Here is a 25,718-nt window from a genome sequence, read left to right on the forward strand (position 1 = left end):
GGCCTCACGGAAGGGGCGTGGCCTCACGGAGGGGGGCGTGTTAGACACGTCCCCCTTCAGTGAGGCAGATGTGATAGCTGCCTCCCCCGGTGCTTTTTCATTGCAGTTTCACGACGAGACCAGCGAGCCTAAATATCGTTATACACATACGTGAAATAAGTTACCTGGAGTATGGAAGACGAGGAGGGGTCTACAAACATCACATTGGTGACATACTGAGATAGTAACAGGCACGCGCTTATTGCCCGCGCTCCATCCAGTTACTGAGGGGTTGCGCAATCAGAGGGGAGGCCGAGCTCGTCGCTGCCTCACTTACGAAAATTTGGCGATTGACTATAAAAATGATTGGAATCGTACAGAAATAACATTTAAAACACAGATCAGTGGAAAAAAATGTTTATTTTTTATTCTTTTTTTTCATGACAACTATTTTCATTGGACTGTGACAGGTGAGGCTATGCCTCCCCTGACCGCACGTCCCTGGTATAAATATCCAATCGGGGAGGGAGAAGAAAAAATTCAATCCGATGATTTTTGAAGCTCTTTTTCGCAGATGTCCAGTAGGGGGCACCCGGTTCATAACGTTATAACCAAAAACAAACAATACAAAACCGATTAGTAGTGCAGAGGCTAGGAAAAAACATAAATAAAGTGTCAAAATTGCACAAGTGCTGTGAATCAATTTTTACCCAAAAATAGTATGTAAGATATGTTGTTCTCATTGTTTAGAGTTGTCTTATTGTATGGTGAACGCACCGGAAGTTGCGTGTCGAGGACACGTGAACTCTCCGGACGTGACGCAGAAAGGACCGATAGTAACCCCCGCCCTCAACGGGTGAACTTACCGGACGTGACGCAGCAACGACCGATAGTAACTGAACCAACGAGTGACTCTACCGGACGTGACGCAGAAACGACCGATAGTAACCCCCCCAACGGGTGAACTCACCGGACGTGACGCACAAACGACCGACAGTAACCCCCCCTGCGGGTGAACTTACCGGACGTGACGCAGAAACGCCCGATAGTAACCCTCCCCCCACACTCCCCCACCCCCCCGCAATTTTCCTGCGAGCTCACGATCCGGACGTGACGTCGGCGTGCCCGACGGTAACCCGAGGCCGCATTCGCGCTGTGACCACGTGAAACTCGACCGGACGTGACGTCACCGCGGCAAGGTTCTCCCCCCCACCACCACCACCCCTCCCCCTCGTGTAACGGGGGCCGCAAGGGGACAAAGAGGAGAGAAACGCGTTTCGCCCTGCGGGTCGCTGTCCAAGGTAAGGCGTGAAGCCGGCTTGATGACACCAAACAAAAAGACAATGCAGCAGCGGAACGGCCTTTACGCCTTCGAGTCATTCGCTTCGTAACATCAACAACAACAACAAACAAACAACAATTTTTTTTATTTAAAAAAACCCAACACCTTTCCATTCATCGCCGGCAGTTGTTTTTAAAACAATTAAATAACGTCGTGCGTGTAGTGCGCGCTGTTGAAATGCCGTGAAGTCGCCTCTCTCTCTGCCTCTCTCTCTCTCTGCCTCTCTCTCTCTGCCCCTCTCTCTCTCTGCCTCTCTGCTTCATCATCGCGTCGTTGTAGTCGCACGCTTCGCATGTGGCGTTGATGAATCGTTCCGTTCGGTTGAACACGCGACGGGACGCACGCACGCACGCACGCGTTTGCTTGCTTCCAAGCTTCGGTGAAACACGGCCGGGGTTTTAGATTTTGTCCACCTCCCCCCCTTCTCCACCACCACCACCACCACGGATGCGAGCGAGGGCGCCAGCGACGTCGTTTGGGACGAATTTGCGTCGCCCAAGGCTGCAAATCGATGAAGTCCACCGTGGTGGTGGTGGTAGTGGGAAGGCGTGCCGCGAGTGTCGAACGGCAGGTTAGCCGCCCCAAGTCCATTCAGACGCACCGTGTAAATGTAACGATATATATGTGTGTGATAAACGCTTTAGAGCCATCGGAATATTTAATCGACTTTTCCACAAACCAAATATTCTGGCACCGCGCAAATGCTTAATTGGGGCGAGCAGACTGGTTTAGATCTGGGGAGAGAGGGGGGGGGGGGAATCTGTTCTGGTCTTCCCCTAGGTCTACTCGGCCTCAAATGTGTACACGATGCTATTGTGTGTGTGTGTGCGCGCGCGCGTGTGAAAAGATCAGCAGGGAGACAAAGACGGCCGTGCGTCGTTGATGCGCACAGCAAAGTCAGGCTTGCGTTGAAATAGGTGACCGATTCCTCCGCACAATCAACTAGGTTACTTATTAACGGCCTCTGGATTTAGTGGCGTTTTAGATAATCAGATTACGCTCACTGATTGAGTTTCGTCCTTGTTTGTGAGCCCCGCGATATTAATTACACGTCTTTTATTTCACCATTGGACGATGGAGGGGCCATCCCCTCAAGGGCCATTTGGACGTTTTATAAAACATCATTCGCGGGCCATACAAAATGATCAAGTTAAAAAAAATTAGCCCCGTTTATATTTGGTCAAACGTTTAATGAACTCACCCCTAATGCGGTGGGCTGGGGCTGATTCTCTTTGGCGAGGCGTGGTGATGATGTTAGCTGGCTATTGATGATGTTAGCTGGCTATTGATGATGTTAGCTGGTATTGATGATGTTAGCTGGTATTGATGATGTTAGCTGGTAATGATGATGTTAGCTGGTAATGATGATGTTAGCTGGTATTGATGATGTTAGCTGGTATTGATGATGTTAGCTGGTATTGATGATGTTAGCTGGTATTGATGATGTTAGCTGGCTATTGATGATGTTAGCTGGTATTGATGTTAGCTGGTAGTGATGATGTTAGCTGGTATTGATGATGTTAGCTGGTATTGATGATGTTAGCTGGCTATTGATGATGTTAGCTGGTAGTGATGATGTTAGCTGGCTATTGATGATGTTAGCTGGTATTGATGATGTTAGCTGGCTATTGATGATGTTAGCTGGTATTGATGTTAGCTGGTAGTGATGATGTTAGCTGGTATTGATGATGTTAGCTGGTAATGATGATGTTAGCTGGCTATTGATGATGTTAGCTGGCTATTGATGATGTTAGCTGGTATTGATGATGTTAGCTGGTAGTGATGATGTTAGCTGGCTATTGATGATGTTAGCTGGTATTGATGATGTTAGCTGGTAGTGATGATGTTAGCTGGCTATTGATGATGTTAGCTGGTATTGATAATGTTAGCTGGTATTGATGATGTTAGCTGGCTATTGATGATGTTAGCTGGTATTGATGATGTTAGCTGGTATTGACGATGTTAGCTGGTATTGATGATGTTAGCTGGTATTGATGATGTTAGCTGGCTATTGATGATGTTAGCTGGTATTGATGTTAGCTGGTAGTGATGATGTTAGCTGGTATTGATGATGTTAGCTGGTATTGATGATGTTAGCTGGTAGTGATGATGTTAGCTGGCTATTGATGGTGTTAGCTGGTATTGATGATGTTAGCTGGTATTGATTATGTTAGCTGATATTGATGATGTTAGCTGGTATTGATGATGTTAGCTGGTATTGATGATGTTAGCTGGTAGTGATGATGTTAGCTGGTATTGATGATGTTAGCTGGTATTGATGATGTTAGCTGGTAGTGATGATGTTAGCTGGTATTGATGATGTTAGCTGGTTTTGATGATGTTAGCTGGTAGTGATGATGTTAGCTGGTATTGATGATGTTAGCTGGTATTGACGATGTTAGCTGGTAGTGATGATGTTAGCTGGTATTGATGATGTTAGCTGGTATTGATGATGTTAGCTGGTATTGATGATGTTAGCTGGTATTGATGATGTTAGCTGGTATTGATGATGTTATCTGGCTATTGATGTTAGCTGGTAGTGATGATGTTAGCTGGTAGTGATGATGTTAGCTGGCATTGATGATGTTAGCTGGCTATTGACGATGTTAGCTGGTATTGATGATGTTAGCTGGTAGTGATGATGTTAGCTGGCTATTGATGATGTTAGCTGGTATTGATGATGTTAGCTGATATTGATTATGTTAGCTGCTAGTGATGATGTTAGCTGATATTGATGATGTTAGCTGGTATTGATGTTAGCTGGTATTGATGTTAGCTGGTAGTGATGATGTTAGCTGGTATTGATGATGTTAGCTGGTATTGACGATGTTAGCTGGCTATTGACGGTGTTAGCTGATATTGATGATGTTAGCTGATATGATGTTAGCTGGTAGTGATGATGTTAGCTGGTATTGATGATGTTAGCTGGCTATTGATGATGTTAGCTGGCTATTGATGATGTTAACTGGTATTGATGTTAGCTGGTATTGATGATGTAAGCTGGTAGTGATGATACTCCTTGGTTCTATTGGGTAAAGTCACGTAGGTGAAAATAAAATAACAAAAAATCACGACGTTTCGGCCACAACACAAGCGGCCTTCATCAGGTGAAGGGACGAGACTGTCTGGAGGACAGCGCTGGAGTGAAAGAAGCCACGCTTAGATCACGACCTTTAAGCTGTGTGAGAAGAAAAAGATCACGCGCCTTGACAAAGGAATTAGCATATAATTTAGCATTGAAATGGCTCATTGAAATATCTAAGTTAAAGTATACACATCCGCAGAGGTACCCCTTGACAAAGGAATTAGCATCGAATTTAGCATTGAAATAGCTGAGTGATTAGCTCATTTTCACCTACGTGACTTTACCCAATAGAACCAAGGAGTATGGATCCTAGCAGTCACGAAAGCTTTAAATCTGGCAGTGATGATGTTAGCTGGTAGTGATGATGTTAGCTGGTAGTGATGATGTTAGCTGGTATTGATGATGTTAGCTGGCTATTGATGATGTTACCTGGTATTGATGATGTTAGCTGGTATTGATGATGTTAGCTGGTATTGATGATGTTAGCTGATATTTATGATGTTAGCTGGTATTGATGATGTTAGCTGGTATTGATGATGTTAGCTCGTATTGATGATGTTAGCTGATTTTGATGATGTTAGCTGGTATTGATGATGTTAGCTGGCTATTGACGATGTTGCTGCTGCTACTCGCAACTGCTTTCCCAGGTTTGCTCCCCTAGATTTATTGAATTTCGAGTCCCCCGCCAGCGGTTTGCCTTGGCAGGGCCAGCAGACCAAATGATTTCGCGGGTCTCATACGGGCCCACCCCTACTTAGCTTAACCCAGACGCGGGCAAACGAAGCAACGCGTACATCGTGCACGCAAGTGCCGGATGAAGCGAGAGCGGGGCATGTAGCATATGATGTTATAAAGGGGCCCTAATTATTATTATTTGTTTTACGCATAAATATTAAAATACAAATTGTTAACTCGCGTAAGTCAAGTAATTGTATTTTTTTCATTTGCTCAACAGCCAGATAATACGACAAATCGCTAACCTCAAACACCCGGTCGTTCATAAAAGTTAAAGGCGGTATAGTACTGCAGTAATAGAGCTAGTGCAGAATCACTGAACCGGAATTGATAGCTTGAAAGCGTTTAGCGCGGGGCTCTTGAAAGTGCGGGGCCCGTAGCTACTACTACATATGTAGCTACTACTACATATGTAGCTACTACTAAATATGTAGCTACTACTACACGTGTAGCTACTACTACATATGCAGCTACTTTTGCTACTAGGTTAATCCGGCACTGCGTGCACGTGATGATCATTCAAAATAACGCGGTCAGGGTGTTGATGATCCAGCACCTACTGATTGGTCAGTCGCCTCCTTATCACTCTACTGGCGCTACTACCGTGGTTTACTGTTCCCGTGAACGTCACTGATTAACGCCAATTGCTCGCTCACGGGATGTCGGCCGCCTCCGTATCGCTCTTCTATCGCTGCTGCTTCTACTACCACCATGGTTACGCCTGTTTTCGCATGGACTCCGCTCATTGATTGCTCCGCACGTGTTGAGGACTCGTTCAACCACCACACTCCTCGCTCACCCACTCACTCACTCGCCTACCCACACACCCATCTACTCACTCACCCATCTACTCACTCACCCAGCCACTCACTCGCCTACTCACACACCCATCTACTCACTCACCCAGCCACTCACTCACCCAGCCACTCACTCACTCGCCTACCCACACACTCACCCATCTACTCACTCACCCATCTACTCACTCACCCAGCTACTCACTCGCCTACTCACACACCCATCTACTCACTCACCCAGCCACTCACTCACTCGCCTACCCACACACTCACCCATCTACTACTCACCCAGCCACTCACTCGCCTACTCACACACTCACCCATCTACTCACGCACTCACCCATCTACTCACTCACCCAGCCACTCACTCGCCTACTCACACACCCATCTACTCACTCACTCACTCGCCTACTCACACACTCACCCATCTACTCACTCACCCAGCCACTCACTCACTCGCCTACTCACATACTCACCCATCTACTCACTCACCCAGCCACTCACTCGCCTACCCACTCACTCGCCTACCCACACACTCACTCATCTATTCACTCACCCAGCCACTCACTCACTCGCCTACTCACACACTCACCCATCTGCTCACTCACCCAGCCACTCACTCGCCTACCCACACACTCACCCATCTACTCACTCACCCAGCCACTCACTCGCTTACCCATACACTCACTCATCTACTCACTCACCCAGCCACTCACTCACTCGCCTACTCACACACTCACCCATCTACTCACTCACCCAGCCATTCACTCACTCGCTTACCCACACACTCTACTCACTCACCCAGCCACACACTCACTCACCCAACCACTCGCCCATATACTCACCCACTCACTCGCCCATATACTCACCCACTCACTCGCCTACCCACACACCCAACCACTCAGCAATCTACTCACCCACTCACTCGCCTACCCACTCACCCAAACACTCGCCCATATACTCACCCACTCACTCGCCGACCCACTCACCCAACCACTCGCCCATATATTCACTCACCCACTCGCCTACCCACTCACCCAACCACTCGTCCATATATTCACTCACCCACTCGCCTACCCACTCACCCAAACACTCACCAATCTACTCACCCACTCACTCGCCTACCCACTCACCCAAACACTCGCCCAAATACTCACCCACTCACTCGCCTACCCACATACACAACCACTCACCCATATACTCACTCACCCACTCACTCGCCTACCCACTCACCCAAACACTCGCCCATATACTCACCCACTCACTCGCCGACCCACTCACTCAACCACTCGCCCAAATACTCATCCACTCACTTGCCTACCCACACACCCAACCACTCAGCAATCTACTCACCCACTCACTCGCCTACCCACACACCCAACCACTCGCCAATATACTCACTCACCCACTCACTCGCCGACCCACTCACCCAACCACTCGCCCATATACTCACCCACTCACTCGCCTACCCACACACCCAACCACTCAGCAATCTACTCACCCACTCACTCGCCTACCCACACACCCAACCACTCGCCCATATCCTCACCCACTCACTCGCCTACCCACTCACCCAAACACTCACCAATCTACTCACCCACTCACTCACCTACCCACTCACCCAACCACTCACCCATCTACTCACTCACCCAGCCATTCACTCACTCGCTTACCCACACACTCACTCTACTCACTCACCCAGCCACACACTCACTCACCCAACCACTCGCCCATATACTCACCCACTCACTCGCCCATATACTCACCCACTCACTCGCCTACCCACACACCCAACCACTCAGCAATCTACTCACCCACTCACTCGCCTACCCACTCACCCAAACACTCGCCCATATACTCACCCACTCACTCGCCGACCCACTCACCCAACCACTCGCCCATATATTCACTCACCCACTCGCCTACCCACTCACCCAACCACTGGCCCATATACTCACTCACCCACTCACTCGCTTACCCACACACCCAACCACTCGCCCATATACTCACTCACCCACTCACTCGCCTACCCACTCACCCAACCACTCGCCCATCTACTCACCCATCTACTCACCCACTCACTCGCCTACCCACTCACCCAAACACTCACCAATCTACTCACCCACTCACTCGCCTACCCACTCACTCACCCGCTCACTCGCTCACCCACACTGCATGTCCACTGTGGAATTCCCTACCCCCCTAAGCCTTGTCTCTTATCACCAATGTTTTTAACAATAAATAACTATAACCTCGCCCAAATCAAGAAACACGGTACCCTCGCCTCTACTTACAAATTCAAGAAGCGCTGTTTGTTGCTGGCCCTTTGGCGTTTTTGGGGCCTCTATCCAGCAAGTCGACATTCATGAATTAACGAGTCCGTGCTACCAAGCAGCCTTTGTTGAAGTCACGTAGGTAGGCGAAAATAATACTGGCAGGAAACGTAGTGGACTGGAAGCCCAACCGGGATTAATTCTTCACAGGAGGCAGGGGATTAATTGTGGATGTCTGTGGATGTCTGTCCACGTGTATCCGGACACCCGGATAAAATGGGAGGGGCTGGGTGGAGAGGGGAGGGGCTGGGGAGGGTAGGGAGGGGAGGGTGGGGAGGGGCTGGGTGGGGGGATTGGAGGGTGGGGAGGGGCTGGGTGGGGAGGGGAGGGTGGGGCTGGGTGCGAGGTGAGGAGGGTGGGGCTGGGTGGGGGGTGGGTGGGGCTGGGGCTGGGAGGGGCTGGTCACCCCGTGGTGCCCTTATAAAACTCAACGTTTCACCTACTCACGCCGGCTTGTGCCCGCCCTCACAGTCGGGCATATTGTGCTGAACACACCACGTGGTGGTGGTGCCATTGTAGACCCTGGCCATTGACCGAGCAACCCAACGTTCCTACCAGCTCCCTCCGCAGGAGAATGTGTTTGATCGTCGACGTTTCGATCGCCACGCAAGCGGACCGTCTTCAGGTGAGAGAGGGAAAGCCGGCTGCCGAGACACGTCGTGATCTATGAATGTTCCACCCACGTGGACTTCACCGAAAATAACCAAAGAGTATGGATTCCTGCAGCCACGGAAGCTTCCAATCGAGAGTGAAGAGTTTTATGTTTACGTGCGCGCAGTACACACGTCTGTATACGGCGGTGTTTGCTGTGTATGCAACGTGGGGAGTGGTGGCGCAGTGGTTAGCGCGCTGCACTTCGAACCCGGCGTCGCCGAATTTTTATTCGCGCTCAAGATCAATGACAGTGACGGCGAATATCTGAACCCGTCCCGAGGCTCCGTTTAGGTCGACTCGGCCTTAAATGAGTATCTGGTGAGGTGTGTGTGTGTAAAACATCGGAACTGGGGAGACAAAGGCGGCCCGGCGTGGTTGCTGGCCACCCACCCCCTCCTGTGCGGTGCCGGCCTTCGTAGGCGCTGCTACCCGCTAACAGCACTTGCCCCAACAGTCTGTTACAGGCTACATGTACTCCTGCACGTGTATATCAAGCATGTGCGTTTACGTGGGAAAACGTTCATTTGGCAGTGGACATGGTGATGATGACACAGAGAGAGAGAGGGAGAGGAACACGTGGATTAGAGAACACACGCAGGGTCGAGGAGACCTCATCATCATCACCCTGATCTTCATCCAGCAGTGGATAGCCCCTGATGCTGAGGGTGTTGATGACTCTGCCCCGACGCCCGACAACACGTGCACGGCGTGACGGACGCCGGTCCACATTCCCCAGTCGACTTTTAGCGACCCCGGCAAAATCGGGGCGCGCCCGCTGATTGGTTTCAGATCCGGAGGTGTGTTGTGGCCTTGGCCAATCGCGCGAGACCGGCGTGCCTGTCCGCTCTGCGCGGCCTGAAGCGAAACCCTTCGGCGGTTCAAGGAGTCACACACGTGGCCCAAGATGGCGGGGACACTGCGAGTCCAGGCTCGGCCCTGGCTGGGCCCTGGCTGGGCCCAGGCTCAGCCCTGGCTGGGCCCTGGCTCGGCCCTGGCTGGGCCCTGGCTGGGCCCAGGCTCGGCCCTGGCTGGGCCCTGGCTGGGCCCTGGCTCGGCCCTGGCTGGGCCCTGGCTCGGCCCTGGCTGGGCCCTGGCTCGGCCCTGGCTCGGCCCTGGCTGGGCCCTGGCTGGGCCCAGGCTCGGCCCTGGCGTATTTGACTGCGGTAGATTTTCACGCGAGAAACCACTTCGTTAAGCTATCATTTGTGATGGCCAGGTCGCTTCTGCAGAAAAAAAAGAAAGCCACATAGCTCCGTGGGCCTTACCTGGTAAAAAAATATATTTTAAAAAAATCGTTTTGTTTTACTCATCCAAACGGGTTCTTTGGTGGGGCGAGCCAATGACCTCAAGACCAGGTCACCACCAGCTGCGACCACTTCGTGTTTGTGACACGGTCAGTGGCCTTAAGCCACCCCGGGTCTGGGTGTCTCTCTCTCTCCCATGGGGCTTCACATGTCAGTGACTCTGGGTCGACACTGCTGGCAGCCTAGGTGTACACGTTAACACGTGTGTGTATGTGTTGATATACACATGTTATTAGCGGTGTCAAGATCGGCCTCTGTGGAGGAGGCTCGTGAAGGACGCTGCTGCTGGGCAGCTGGAGGCAGTCGCCCTCCCAACAGCAACCGAGGGCAGAGGAGCGACGCTCACAACACGGCTGGTGGTGCATCTGCCGGTCATCTGAGTCGGTCAACCCCTGGCACCACCTGCTGGGTCTGTCCCGTGACCTCCTGCCAGCAGCGAGGGCCTCCGACACTTCAAGTGGCCTCACAGTGCACCTGGCCTGGCACATGCACCGTGGCGATGTTGCCATCACTTAGCGGGCATTGTTATACACACACACACGTGTTAGCAGAGCTTCGTAGCTCATCGGATTCCTCCAGTCCAAATTAAGATTCTGAATGAGTAGCTGGTGTGATGTGTAGTAAAACATCAGCACTGGGGAGACAAAGGCGGCCGGGCGTGGTGCTGGTCAAACCCACCCCTGTCTCGTGCCGTTCCGGCCTTCACAGGTGCCGCTCGCGAACAGCACTTGCCCCGACAATCTGTTAAGGCTCCACGGGGGATCTTTGTCTTTGGGTGGAGAGCGTTAGTGCCGTGGTCAGCGCTACGCCGTGCTGCAAACCCCGGCGACCCGGGTTCGATTCCCGCTCACCGCCACCCAACACCGGTGACGATTATCTGAACCGGCCATGGGCCTCCCCTAGGTCGACTCAGCCTCAAACGAGCCCCTGGTAGCTCATGCGTCTAAACCTCACCGGTTGTTGTAGTTGTTGATGTGTAAGTAAACATCGCCACCGGGGAGACAAAGGCGGCCGGGCGTGGTGCTGGCCACACCGGCCTTCACAGGCGCTGCCGCTCGCTGACAGCACATGGGCCGCGCCGATGGGATCCCATGTCCGTTGGCAACCTGCAAGTTGCTGTGACCCCCCATGCCCTGCAGTGCCGAATTTTCTGTCGGTCCTGGCTCGGTCCTGGCTCGGTCCTGGCTCAGCTCTGGCTCGGCCCTGACTCGGCTCTGGCTCGGCCCTGACTCGGCTCTGGCTCGGCCCTGACTCGGCCCTGACTCGGCTCTGGCTCGGCCCTGACTCGGCCCTGACTCGGCTCTGGCTCGGCTCTGGCTCAGCTCTGGCTCGGCCCTGACTCGGCTCTGGCTCGGCTCTGGCTCGGCCCTGACTCGGCCCTGGCTCGGCTCTGGCTCGGCTCTGGCTCAGCTCTGGCTCGGCCCTGACTCGGCTCTGGCTCGGCTCTGGCTCGGCCCTGACTCGGCCCTGACTCGGCTCTGGCTCTGCCCTGGCTCGGCCCTGGCTCGGCTCTGCCCTGACTCGGCCCTGGCTCTGCGGTGGGTCGGTCTTCTGGGCGCCGAAAGTTCCCTCCCGTCCCCTGCCGTGCCACCCCGCCCGCCCGCCCGCCATGGCCGTGTTGTAATGGCCTCGGCTAACAGTACGAGTGTACGAGTGCCCGCATTTTTGGGGCTCTTTTTTCTTTTTTTTTAAAAACATTTTTGTTTCGCCACACTCGACGCGGCGGTTCGAGTTGTCAACAGGAGCGGGTCGTACGAGGTTGTGGTCACGACCCGAACTGTTGTTCCCCCGTGTCCGGTGTGGTTTCATTTTTTTTTATTATTGTCGGCGTCTGCCCTTTCCACGCGTCGATTCGGCGTGCGGCGATGTCTTTGGCCGCGGCACGCATGGCCACTTTGTTGGGCTGTCGTTTTTTGATGGCCAGGTCGCTGCGAACAAAATGAATCTGTCGCTCGGTGACGCGTTACCTCGTGGGTTTGATCCCGACCCTGACGCCTGCTGCTGCTGTATATTTGGAGTTTGCGTGTCTCTCTCTCTCTCATCATCATCATCACGGTGGATAGGAGATGTTGACTACCTCGCCTGGTGTGCAGGAGGTCGTGGGTTTGATCTCGACCCTGACGTCTGCTGCTGTATATTTGGAGTTTGCGTGTCTCTCTCTCTCATAATCATCATCACGGTGGCTAGGAGATGTTAACTACCTCGCCTGGTGTGCAGGAGGTCGTGGTTTTGATCTCGACCCTGACGCCTGCTGTTTATTTGGAGTTTGTGTGTCTCATCATCATGACGGCTGGGAGATGTTAACTACCTCGCCTGGTATACAGGAGGTCGTGGGTTTGATCTCGACCCTGACGTCTGCTGCTGCTGTATATTTGGAGTTTGCATGTCTCTCTCTCTCATCATCATCATCACGGTGGCTAGGAGATGTTAACTACCTCGCCTGGTGTGCAGGAGGTCGTGGTTTTGATCTCGACCCTGACGCCTGCTGTTTATTTGGAGTTTGTGTGTCTCATCATCATGACGGCTGGGAGATGTTAACTACCTCGCCTGGTATACAGGAGGTCGTGGGTTTGATCTCGACCCTGACGTCTGCTGCTGCTGTATATTTGGAGTTTGCGTGTCTTTCTCTCTCATCATCATCACGGTGGCTAGGAGATGTTAACTACCTCGCCTGGTATACAGGAGGTCGTGGGTTTGATCCCGACCCTGACGTCTGCTGCTGCTGTATATTTGGAGTTTCCGTGTCTCTCTCATCATCATCATCACGGTGGCTATGAGATGTTAACTACATTCGTTGGTATACAGGACGTCGTGGGTTTGATCTCGACCCTGACGTCTGCTGCTGCTGTATATTTGGAGTTTCCGTGTCTCTCTCTCTCTCCCCTATCCGCGTAGATTCTTCTCCGGGTCCTCTGGTTTTTCCCCTCCACGTTTAGAATGAACGTCACCACGGCGTTTTGAGTGTTTGGCTGCTGCTCGACATTTCTACGCGATAAGCCACTCCGTCGAGAAGCTACCATCTGTTATGGCCAGGGTCGCTTCTGAAGAAGAGAGAGCTCCACAGCTTGAGTGTTCGCCGTACCTGGCGAACAACAAAAAAACTATATATACTTAGCTCTTTCGGTAAAGTCACGTTGAAGGGAAACAATAAAATAATAATATATATTAAACAATAAAAATTCTCACGACGTTTCGACCATAACACAAACCAACACACCTGATGACGACCGTTTGTGTTATGGTCGAAACGTCGTGAGAATTGTTTTTATTGTTTTATATATATTTCATTATTTTATTGTTTCCCTTCAACGTGACTTTACCGAAAGAGCTAAGAATATTAATTACTGCAGTCACGAAATCTTTAAATAAAACAAAAACTAGTTTGGTTTATTAAAATTTGTTGTCCATCGATCCCCCACAAACGCCAACCAATGCGTGCATCGTGAGCCACAGAACCGATAGTAATTTAATGAACCGATATTAATTTAATGAATCGATATTAATTTAATGAATCGATATTAAATTCACGAATCGATAGTAATTTAATGAACCGATATTCATTTAATGAATCGATATTCATTTAATGAATCGATATTAAATTCACGAATCGATAGTAATTTAATGAACCGATATTCATTTAATGAATCCATGCATCTGTCCCCGTGAACTCCTTCCTCTTGCTGGCCACCCACCCCCTCGTGTGCAGTGCCGGCATTCATAGGCGCTGCTACTCGCTAACAACAGCACTTGCCCCTACAGTCTACTCAAGGCTACACGGGGCTATCTTTGTCTTTGTGAGTTGAGTATGAGTGCGTTTGTCAGTATGTACGTGTGTGTGTGTGTTGGTCAACCACGTTATGTATGCCGATGATTTGGTAATAGCCGCTCATTCAGAGGAGGAGTTGGAGACGCTGCTGCTGAGACTGGAGCGTGCCACTAAGAGGGTGGGGCCTTACCATCAGCCCCACCAAAACTAAGCACCTGCCTGGGTATTTTGTACCATCGGACACTCCACCCCCACAACTCCCAATCGGTGATGGGGCAGTTGTGGAGAGAGTGGAGAGTTTCCCATACCTGGGCAGTGTGCTTATGACCGACTCCAGTTTAACAGCAGAGGTCTCACTCCGAATCATTCGAGCGGCAATATCTTTTCATCGGTTGCATAACGCTGTGTGGAAGCTACCTGGTCTGTCGCTCCGCACTAAGCTTCAGGTCTTCTCGGCCATGGTCATTCCCTCCCTTCTCTACACTTGCGAAACGTGGACCCCCCTAATGGAACATCTTCGCCGGTTAGAAACATTTAGGCTGGCCTGCCTACGATCCATCCTGGGTTTAACCAGGCTGGATTGTGTGAGCTCACAAATCCTTGAAAAATCTGGGCACGGTCCCATCGGTGAGCTCCTCCGGCAGGCAAGGCTGCGTTGGCTGGGTCATGTAGCCCGCATGCCCAGCCACCGCATGCCGAAACAGCTTTTGTTCGGCCGGATCGAGGGGGCTAAACGGGCGCGGCACGGGCTAGAGAAGAGATGGAGTGATGTGGTACAGGAGGACGTGGAGCTGAGTGGACTTGCCGATGACTGGTACCAGCGGTGTCAAGATCGGCCTCTGTGGAGGAGGCTCGTGAAGGACGCTACTGGGCAGTTGGAGGCAGTCGCCCTCCAACAACAACGGAGGGCGGAGGAGCGACGCTCACAACAACGAGCGGAGCGCCAGGTAACTAGGGCACAGCAGGTTGACACAGTAGGGGGCACAGGTGGTGCATTAGCCAGTCGTCTCAGTCAGTCGACCCGTGGCACCTGGGTCTGCCCCGTGACCTCCTGCCAGCGGGCGTTCGATACTTCACGTGGCCTCAAGGTGCACATGGCCTGGCACAAGCGTCGTGGTGACGTCACCGCCACTTAGTGGCGAATGGCGGTTGTTGTTGTGTGTCTGTTAGAGCGTGTGTCCTTTTGTGTGGCTGTGTGTGTATGTGTGTACGCATACTTGTCCCAATAGTCTGCTGGAGGCTACACAGGGCATATTTGTCTTTGTATCCCCTGTGTGTGTGTGTGCGTGCGTGAGGCCTATCTGTGTATATTTATGTCGGTATGGTATACATATCCCCTGTGTGTGTGTGCGTGCGTGAGGCCTATCTGTGTATATTTATGTCGGTATGGTATACATATCCCCTGCGTGTCTGTGTGTGCCTCCCGCATGCACAAGAAGCAACGTGAAACGCAGACTTTGCTCCCCAGCACTACGGCAGCCTTAATAGGAGCTCGCAAACCGGGCCACAGATGGCACGCGTGTGTGTCCCCACGTTCTATCCGTGCCAGCTAACCCCCCCCCCCCCATCCGTGCCAGTGATTCCCCCCCCCCATATCCGTGCCAGCTAACCCCCCCTCCCCCTATCCGTGCCAGCTATTTCCCCCCCCCCCATATCCGTGCCAGCGAATCCCACCGCCCTATCCGTGCCAGCTAATCCCCTCCCCTATCCGTGCCAGCTATTTCCCCCCCCCCATATCCATGCCAGCGAATCCCCTCCCCTATCCGTGCCAGCTAACCCCCCCCCCCCCATATCCGTGCCAGCGAATCCCCTCCCCTATCCGTGCCAGCTATTTCCCCCCCCCCCCCCCATATCCGTGCCAGCTAACCACCCCCGCCCCTATCCGTGCCAGCTAAACCGTGTTTAGCTGGCACGGATAGGGGGGCTGGGGTTACTCTTTCGCTGTCGGTGATTGATGTGCGGCAGGCAACTGATGCTAACTTTACACAATCGCTGACTCCAGCGACTATATATACACATCAATATAGATAATTGGCCCTCTCAGCTCTCTGTCCCCCACTCTCTCCCCCCTCTCTCTCTGCCCACTCCCACTTGCTATCTTCACCCACCTCTCTCTCTCTCTCCACTTGATCTCTCGTCTTCCCAACCGTGTCTTGCCTTGTGTGTTTCTCCACGTGTCTCCTCCACACGTGTCTTCACGTGTCTCCTCCACACGTGTCTCCACGTATCTCCTCCCCCTCCCCCCGTGTCTCCACGTGTCTCCCTCTCTCTCCCCGTGTCTCCACGTGTCTCCCTCTCTCTCCCCGTGTCTCCGCGTGTCTCCTTCCCCCCTTGTCTCTCTCTCTCCCCCCGTGTATCCCTCCCTCCCCCCGTGTCTCCCTCCCCCCGTGTCTCCCTCTCTACCCCCGTGTCTCCCTCTCTCCCCGTGTCTCCCTCTCTCCCCGTGTCTCCCTCTCTCTCCCCGTGTCTCCCTCCCTCCCCCCGTGTCTCCCTCTCTCCCCGTGTCTCCCTCCCTCCCCCCGTGTCTCCCTCTCTCCCCGTGTCTCCCTCCCTCCCTCCGTGTCTCCCTCCCTCCCCCCGTGTCTCCCTCTCTCTCCCCGTGTCTCCCTCTCTACCCCCGTGTCTCCCTCTCTCTCCCCGTGTCTCCCTCTCTCCCTCCGTGTCTCCCTCCCTCCCCCCGTGTCTCCCTCTCTCTCCCCGTGTCTCCCTCTCTCTCCCCGTGTCTCCCTCCGTGTCTCCCTCCCTCCCCCCGTGTCTCCCTCTCTCTCCCCGTGTCTCCCTCTCTACCCCCGTATCTCCCTCCCTCCCCCCGTGTCTCCCTCTCTCTCCCCGTGTCTCCCTCTCTACCCCCGTATCTCCCTCCCTCCCCCCGTGTCTCCCTCTCTCTCCCCGTGTCTCCCTCTCTACCCCCGTGTATCTGCGCGTCTCATTAATCCGGAATGCTGTTGGGAACCGGTCAGCAGTGACCTTGTGAAGCCACCAGCAAGTGACTTCACAGGTCACGGCGGTGAGTCCACGCCACGTGAGTGAGTCCAGTCCAGTGAGTGAGTCTAGTCCAGTGAGTGAGTCCAGTCCAGTGAGTGAGTCCAGTCCATTGAGTGAGTCCAGTCCAGTGAGTGAGTCTAGTCCACGTGAGTGAGTCTAGTCCACGTGAGTGAGTCCAGTCCAGTGAGTGAGTCGAGTCCAGTGAGTGAGTCCAGTCCAGTGAGTGAGTCCACGTGAGTGAGTCCATTGAGTGAGTCCAGTCCAGTGAGTGAGTCCAGTCCAGTGAGTGAGTCCACGTGAGTGAGTCCAGTCCAGTGAGTGAGTCCAGTCCAGTGAGTGAGTCCACGTGAGTGAGTCCAGGCCAGCAGTGAGTCCAGTCCAGTGAGGGAGTCCAGTCCAGTTACTGAGTTCAGTCCAGTGAGTGAGTCCAGTCCAGTGAGTGAGTCCAGTCCAGTGAGTGAGTCCACGTGAGTGAGTCGAGCCCAGTGAGGGAGTCCAGTCCAGTGAGTGAGTCAAGTCCAGTGAGTGAGTCCAGTCCAGTGAGTGAGTCCAGTCCAGTGGGTGAGTCCAGTCCAGTGAGTCCAGTCCAGTTAGTCCAGTCCAGTGAGTGAATTCAGTCCAGTGAGTCCAGTCCAGTGAGTGAGTCCAGTCCAGTCCAGTGACTCCAGTCCAGTGAGTCCAGTCCAGTGAGTCCAGTCCAGTGAGTTAGTCCAGTCAAGTGAGTGAGTCCAGTCCAGTGAGTGAGTGGAGTCCAGTGAGTGAGTCCAGTGAGTGAGTCCAGTCCAGTGAGTGAGTCCAGTGAGTGAGTCCACGTGAGTGAGTCCAGTCCAGTTAGTCCAGTCCAGTCCAGTGAGTGAGTCCAGTCCACGTGAGTGAGTCCAGTCCAGTTAGTCCAGTGAGTGAGTCCAGTCCACGTGAGTGAGTCCAGTCCAGTGAGTCCAGTCCAGTGAGTCCAGTCCAGTCCACGTGAGTCTGCGTGCGAGTCTTGTTTTTGTGCCTGCGGTGCGGCGCTTTTGCGGGGAGCGGTGGCGCAGCGGTTAGCGCTACGAAGCCGAGTTCGATTCCCGCTCACGGCCAACACCACTGACGATTATTTTAATATATATTTTTTTTATATTTCCCTGCACCTCCTCTGGGTTGACTCAGCCTTAAATCCGCACCCGCTGTGGTGTGTGAACATCGCCACGCCGGGCGTGGTGCTGGCCACCCACCAACCCCCTCTCGTGTCCCACCGTGTCGGTCTTCATCGGTGCTGCTCCTCGCTAACAGCCCTTGGCCCATAATAGGGGGGCGGGGGTTGGGGGGGCGGGGGGGGGTTGGGGGGGCGGGGGGGGGGAGTTAGATCGCGTTAATAAATAAATGTTGTGTCGTTAAACCCGCCACCACCCGACACAGCCAACTAGTGAGGGTTGTCACGTAAACAGAACGTGGCCAATTCGTCACTAGTACAGCACTAGTGTAGTGTATAGTGTAGTGTATAGTGTAGTGTATGGTAGTATAGTGTATAGTGTAGTGTATAGTAGTGTATAGTGTAGTGTATAGTAGTATAGTGTATAGTAGTATAGTGTATAGTAGTGTATAGTGTAGTGTATAGTAGTATAGTGTATAGTAGTGTATAGTGTAGTGTATAGTAGTATAGTGTATAGTAGTGTATAGTAGTGTATAGTGTAGTGGTATAGTAGTGTATAGTGTAGTGTATAGTGAAGTGTATTGTGTATAGTAGTGTAGTGTTAGTGGTATAGTAGTGTATCGTGTAGTGTATAGTGTAGTGGTATAGTAGTGTATAGTGTAGTGTATGGTAGTGTAGTGGTATATTAGTGTATAGTGTAGTGTATAGTAGTGCAGTGGTATAGTAGTGTATTGTATAGTGTAGTATAGTGTAGTGTATAGTAGTGTAGTGGCATAGTAATGTATAGTGTAGTGTATGGTGTAGTGTATATATAGTAGTGTACTGTATAGTGTAGTGTATAGTAGAGTATAGTGTAGTGTGTATATATAGTAGTGGTGTATAGTAGTGTAGTGTATAGTGTAGTGTACTCGTACAGCACACCGGTTGTGTTGGAGAGCCAAGCCACAACATTTACAAGCCACAACATCTACAATCTGAGTACGACGTTTCGCCAGTAATGACAACTAGCTTCATAAGGCAACAGCCAGATTTGATTTATCCCCCTCTCCTCCTCTATTATGGATGATATTGGTCACGAAATCCCAGCCCTTGACCCAACAGTCTTATTGGGGCTATACGGGGTATCTTTGTCTGGTGTATTGCAGCTGTGTATGAATGCCAGGCGCATTTGCATGCAAGTGCAGTACGTACATAACAGGCGTGTGTGTATGTACTCACACGTGTCCTGTCGCGATTAGATGAACCGGCCCAGGACCTTCCCTAGGTCGACTCAGCCTCGAATTAGTACCTGGCGCGGTGTGTAGTAAACATCGCCACTGGGGGAGACAAAGGCGGCCGGGCGTGGTGCTGGCCACCCACCCCCTCGTGTGCCGTGCCGGCCTTCATTTGGTGCTGCTACTCGCTAACAGCACTTGCCCCCAAAGGCTGTGCAAGGCTAGACGGGGGATCTTTGTCTTTGTGTGAGTGTATCCGTTTGCACGGTCATGTCGGCCACCCTCCCCTCGTGCGCCGTGCCACCCTTCATAGCTGCTAGCTAACAGCACTTGCCCTAACAGCCTGTCAGAGGCTATAGGGGAGGTCTTTGCCTTTGTAAGCTCATAGCTGCTAGCTAACAGCACTTGCCCTAACAGCCTGTCAGAGGCTATACGGGAGGTCTTTGTACGCTCATAGCTGCTAGCTAACAGCACTTGCCCTAACAGCCTGTCAGAGGCTATAGGGGAGGTCTTTGTCTTTGTAAGCTCATAGCTGCTAGCTAACAGCACTTGCCCTAACAGCCTGTCAGAGGATATAGGGGAGGTCTTTGTCTTTGTAAGCTCATAGCTGCTAGCTAACAGCACTTGCCCTAACAGCCTGTCGGAGGCTATACGGGAGGTCTTTGTCTTTGTAAGCTCATAGCTGCTAGCTAACAGCACTTGCCCCTAACAGCCTGTCAGAGGCTATACGGGAGGTCTTTGTAAGCTCATAGCTGCTAGCTAACAGCACTTGCCCTAACAGCCTGTCAGAGGCTATAGGGGAGGTCTTTGTCTTTGTAAGCTCATAGCTGCTAGCTAACAGCACTTGCCCTAACAGCCTGTCGGAGGCTATAGGGGAGGTCTTTGTATGCTCATAGCTGTTAGCTAACAGCACTTGCCCTAACAGCCTGTCAGAGGCTATACGGGAGGTCTTTGTCTTTGTAAGCTCATAGCTGCTAGCTGACAGCACTTGCCCTAACAGCCTGTCGGAGGCTATACGGGAGGTCTTTGTATGCTCATAGCTGTTAGCTAACAGCACTTGCCCTAACAGCCTGTCAGAGGCTATACGGGAGGTCTTTGTCTTTGTAAGCTCATAGCTGCTAGCTAACAGCACTTGCCCTAACAGCCTGTCAGAGGCTATAGGGGAGGTCTTTGTCTTTGTAAGCTCATAGCTGCTAGCTAACAGCACTTGCCCTAACAGCCTGTCGGAGGCTATACGGGAGGTCTTTGTATGCTCATAGCTGTTAGCTAACAGCACTTGCCCTAACAGCCTGTCAGAGGCTATACGGGAGGTCTTTGTCTTTGTAAGCTCATAGCTGCTAGCTAACAGCACTTGCCCTAACAGCCTGTCGGAGGCTATAGGGGAGGTCTTTGTATGCTCATAGCTGCTAGCTAACAGCACTTGCCCTAACAGCCTGTCAGAGGCTATACGGGAGGTCTTTGTCTTTGTAAGCTCATAGCTGCTAGCTAACAGCACTTGCCCTAACAGCCTGTCAGAGGCTCTAGGGGAGGTCTTTGTCTTTGTAAGCTCATAGCTGCTAGCTAACAGCACTTGCCCTAACAGCCTGTCAGAGGCTATAGGGGAGGTCTTTGTCTTTGTAAGCTCATAGCTGCTAGCTAACAGCACTTGCCCTAACAGCCTGTCGGAGGCTATAGGGGAGGTCTTTGTATGCTCATAGCTGCTAGCTAACAGCACTTGCCCTAACAGCCTGTCACAGGCTATACGGGAGGTCTTTGTCTTTGTAAGCTCATAGCTGCTAGCTAACAGCACTTGCCCCTAACAGCCTGTCAGAGGCTCTAGGGGAGGTCTTTGTCTTTGTAAGCTCATAGCTGCTAGCTAACAGCACTTGCCCTAACAGCCTGTCAGAGGCTCTAGGGGAGGTCTTTGTCTTTGTAAGCTCATAGCTGCTAGCTAACAGCACTTGCCCCTACAGCCTGTCAGAGGCTATACGGGAGGACTTTGTCTTTGTGCGAGTGAGTTTGAGTGGCGATTGTAAAACGAGCGGAGCTGCCAATTGCCATTCATAATTCAGCAGCAGCACCGCTCAGCACCGCTACACAGACCACCTGCACCCTCCACCTGCACTGTCCACCTGCACCATCCACCTGCACCCTCCACCTGCACCCTCCACCTGCACCCTCCACCTGCACTGTCCACCTGCACCGTCCACCTGCACCCTCCACCTGCACCCTCCACCTGCACCCTCCACCTGCACCGTCCACCTGCACCCTCCACCTGCACTGTCCACCTGCACCCTCCACCTGCACCCTCCACCTGCACCCTCCACCTGCACCGTCCACCTGCACCCTCCACCTGCACCGTCCACCTGCACCCTCCACCTGCACCCTCCACCTGCACCGTCCACCTGCACCGTCCACCTGCACCCTCCACCTGCACCGTCCACCTGCACCCTCCACCTGCACCCTCCACCTGCACTGTCCACCTGCACCATCCACCTGCACCCTCCACCTGCACCGTCCACCTGCACCCTCCACCTGCACCCTCCACCTGCACTGTCCACCTGCACCCTCCACCTGCACTGTCCACCTGCACCCTCCACCTGCACTGTCCACCTGCACCCTCCACCTGCACCGTCCACCTGCACCGTCCACCTGCACCCTCCACCTGCACCGTCCACCTGCACTGTCCACCTGCACCATCCACCTGCACCGTCCACCTGCACCCTCCACCTGCACCGTCCACCTGCACCCTCCACCTGCACCGTCCACCTGCACCCTCCACCTGCACTGTCCACCTGCACCGTCCACCTGCACCCTCCACCTGCACCCTCCACCTGCACCCTCCACCTGCACCGTCCCCCTGCACCGTGCCACGGCTCTGTATCGTGGCCAAGAGAGCTTCAAGGCAAAGGCGCAGCCCCTGCAATCACTTTGCGGCGCGTGCCACGCGTTGGCGGTGGCTGTGAGATGTTAACTCCCTCGCCTGGTGTACAGGAGGTCGTGGGTTCGAACCCCACCCTGACGACGCCTGCTGCTGCTGTATATTTGGAGTCTGCGTGTCTCTCTCTCTCTCTATCCGTGCGCGCGTGGATTTTTCACGGGGTCCTCCGGTTTTTCCCCTCCACCTTCAGAATCGACACCGGTGTATTTGGCTGCTGCTTTGAATTTCCACGCTTCGACGACAACGAGGATGATGAGCCCACTCCGTTGCGCTATTGTTCGTGATAGCCAACGGAGCTGAGTGGACCTTGCCTGGTATAGTAAAAAACTGACGTGACGCAGGTGTCTCTCACTTCCTATTGCAGAGCCATGGATTCTGTTGTTTTGGCATCATGACAATTATCATGTCTACCTATAGTTAAAGCTTCAGCGAGTCTCAAGACTCCTTTTCAGGAGGGCGCCTGCCAAGTTATCGCAGGAGGGCAAGCGATGTTGTAATTTGCAGGCACGGTACATTATCATCATTGGGGATGTGTTGGCCAATATCAGTTCCACTGTGTGTGTGGGTTTAGCTATGTGGGGAGAACCTGGAGGAAAGCCATGCAGAGCAGGGGGAGATCATACAAACTCCACTCAGTCACTCTGTAGAACAGGGGGAGATCATACAAACTCCATTCAGTCACTCTGTAGAACAGGGGGAGATCACACAAACTCCACTCACTCTGTAGAACAGGGGGAGATCACACAAACTCCACTCAGTCACTCTGTAGAACAGGGGGAGATCATACAAAATCCACTCAGTCACTCTGTAGAACAGGGGGAGATCACACAAACTCCACTCAGTCACTCTGGAGAACAGGGGGAGATCATACAAACTTCACTCAGTCACTCTGTAGAACAGGGGGAGGTCATACAAACTCCACTCAGTCACTCTGTAGAACAGGGGGAGATCATACAAACTTCACTCAGTCACTCTGTAGAAAAGGGGGAGGTCATACAAACTCCACTCAGTCACTCTGTAGAGCAGGGGGAGATCATACAAACTTCACTCAGTCACTCTGTAGAACAGGGGGAGATCACACAAACTCCACTCAGTCACTCTGTAGAACAGGGGGAGATCATACAAACTCCACTCAGTCACTCTGTAGAACAGGGGGAGATCACACAAACTCCACTCACTCACTCTGTAGAACAGGGGGAGATCACACAAACTCCACTCAGTCACTCTGTAGAACAGGGGGAGATCATACAAACTCCACTCAGTCACTCTGTAGAACAGGGGGAGATCATACAAACTCCACTCAGTCATCTTCTTTGGTTCTTTCGGTAAAGTCACGTAGACTTTACTTTACCGAAAGAACCAAAGAAGATGAATCATTGCAGTCACGAAAGCTTTAAATCGAAATTTAAATTCCACTCAGTCACTCTGTAGAACAGGGGGAGATCATACAAACTCCACTCAGTCACTCTGTAGAACAGGGGGAGATCATACAAACTCCACTCAGTCACTCTGTATAACAGGGGGAGATCATACAAACTCCCACTCAGTCACTCTGTATAACAGGGGGAGATCATACAAACTCCACTCAGTCACTCTGTATAACAGGGGTAGATCATACAAACTCCACTCACTCACTCTGTAGAACAGGGGGAGATCATACAAACTCCACTCAGTCACTCTCCAGAGCAGGGGGAGATCATACAAACTCCACTCACTCTCTCTATAGAACAGGGGGAGATCATACAAACTCCACTCAGTCACTCTGCAGAGCAGGGGGAGATCATACAAACTCCACTCACTCTGTATAACAGGGAGAGATCATACAAACTCCACTCACTCACTCTGTAGAACAGGGGGAGATCATACAAACTCCACTCACTCTGTATAACAGGGAGAGATCATACAAACTCCACTCAGTCACTCTGTAGAACAGGGTGAGATCATACAAACTCCACTCAGTCACTCTGCAGAGCAGGGGGAGATCATACAAACTTCACTCACTCTGTAGAACAGGGGGAGATCATACAAACACCATTCACTCACTCTGTAGAACAGGGGGAGATCACACAAACTCCACTCAGTCACTCTGCAGAGCAGGGGGAGATCATACAAACACCACTCACTCACTCTGTAGACCAGGGGGAGATCACACAAACTTCACTCACTCTGTAGAACAGGGGGAGATCATACAAACTCCACTCAGTGACTCTGCAGAGCAGGGGGAGATCATACAAACTTCACTCAGTCACTCTGTAGAACAGGGGGAGATCATACAAACTCCACTCACTCACTCTGTAGAACAGCGGGAGATCATACAAACTCCACTCACTCTGTATAACAGGGAGAGATCATACAAACTCCACTCAGTCACTCTGTAGAACAGGGTGAGATCATACAAACTCCACTCAGTCACTCTGCAGAGCAGGGGGAGATCATACAAACTTCACTCACTCACTCTGTAGAACAGGGGGAGATCATACAAACACCACTCACTCACTCTGTAGAACAGGGGGAGATCACACAAACTTCACTCACTCTGTAGAACAGGGGGAGATCATACAAACTCCACTCAGTCACTCTGTAGAACAGGGGGAGATCATACAAACTCCACACACTCACTCTATAGAACAGGGGGAGATCATACAAACTCCACTCTGTAGAACAGGGGGAGATCATACAAACTCCACTCACTCACTCTGTATAACAGGGGGAGATCATACAAACTCCACTCACTGTGTAGAACAGGGGGAGATCATACAAACTCCACTCACTCACTCTGTATAACAGGGGGAGATCATACAACTCCACTCACTCTGTAGAACAGGGGGAGATCATACAAACTCCACTCACTCACTCTGTAGAACATTGGGAGATCATACAAACTCCACTCAGTCACTCTGTAGAACAGGGGGAGATCATACAAACTCCACTCACTCACTCTGTAGAACAGGGGGAGATCATACAAACTCCACTCACTCACTCTGTAGAACAGGGGGAGATCATACAAACTCCACTCACTCTGTATAACAGGGGGAGATCATACAAACTCCACTCACTCACTCTGTAGAACAGGGGGAGATCATACAAACTCCACTCACTCACTCTATAGAATAGGGGGAGATCATACAAACTCCACTCACTCACTCTGTAGAACAGGGGGAGATCATACAAACTCCACTCACTCTCACTCTGTAGAACAGGGGGAGATCATACAAACTCCACTCACTCACTCTGTAGAACAGGGGGAGATCATACAAACTCCACTCACTCTGTAGAACAGGGGGAGATCATACATACTCCACTCACTCACTCTGTAGAACAGTGGGATATCATACAAACTCCACTTACTCACTCTGTAGAACAGGGAGAGATCATACAAACTCCACTCACCCTCACTCTGTAGAACAGCGGGAGATCATACAAACTCCACTCACTCTGTAGAACAGTGGGAGGTCACACAAACTCCACTCACTCACTC

The 25,718-nt window shown here is 52.1% G+C and overlaps 2 protein-coding genes across 10 annotated transcripts in view; both read left to right on the forward strand.

The window, feature by feature from the left end:
• Positions 1 to 1,147: 1,147 nt before the first annotated feature.
• The window catches only part of LOC116956244 (long-chain-fatty-acid--CoA ligase 4-like), a 98,987-nt gene continuing 74,416 nt past the window's right edge, over positions 1,148 to 25,718 (forward strand). For 7 of the 9 annotated variants that reach the window (XM_076054125.1, XM_076054124.1, XM_076054123.1 and 4 more), the window contains exon 1: positions 1,151 to 1,280. The gene's annotated coding sequence lies outside the window, so the exon portion shown is untranslated. Of the gene's footprint in view, positions 1,281 to 8,787; positions 8,894 to 25,718 lie in introns of all 9 variants that reach the window. The other 2 variants (XM_076054126.1, XM_076054130.1) reach the window with 2 other exon arrangements.
• LOC142906368 (uncharacterized) overlaps positions 11,355 to 25,718 on the forward strand; it is a 28,475-nt gene continuing 14,111 nt past the window's right edge. The window contains exons 1-3 of the mRNA XM_076054025.1: positions 11,355 to 11,404; positions 11,549 to 11,764; positions 21,372 to 22,166. Coding sequence (XP_075910140.1) covers positions 11,355 to 11,404; positions 11,549 to 11,764; positions 21,372 to 22,166 — 1,061 coding nt within the window. The remainder of the gene's footprint in view (positions 11,405 to 11,548; positions 11,765 to 21,371; positions 22,167 to 25,718) is intronic.

This window comes from Petromyzon marinus, chromosome 64 (assembly GCF_048934315.1).
Source record: "Petromyzon marinus isolate PM22_M1 ecotype Great Lakes invasive population chromosome 64, UKy_Petmar_22M1.pri1.0, whole genome shotgun sequence".
In the NCBI taxonomy this organism is placed as follows: Eukaryota; Metazoa; Chordata; class Hyperoartia; order Petromyzontiformes; family Petromyzontidae; genus Petromyzon; species Petromyzon marinus.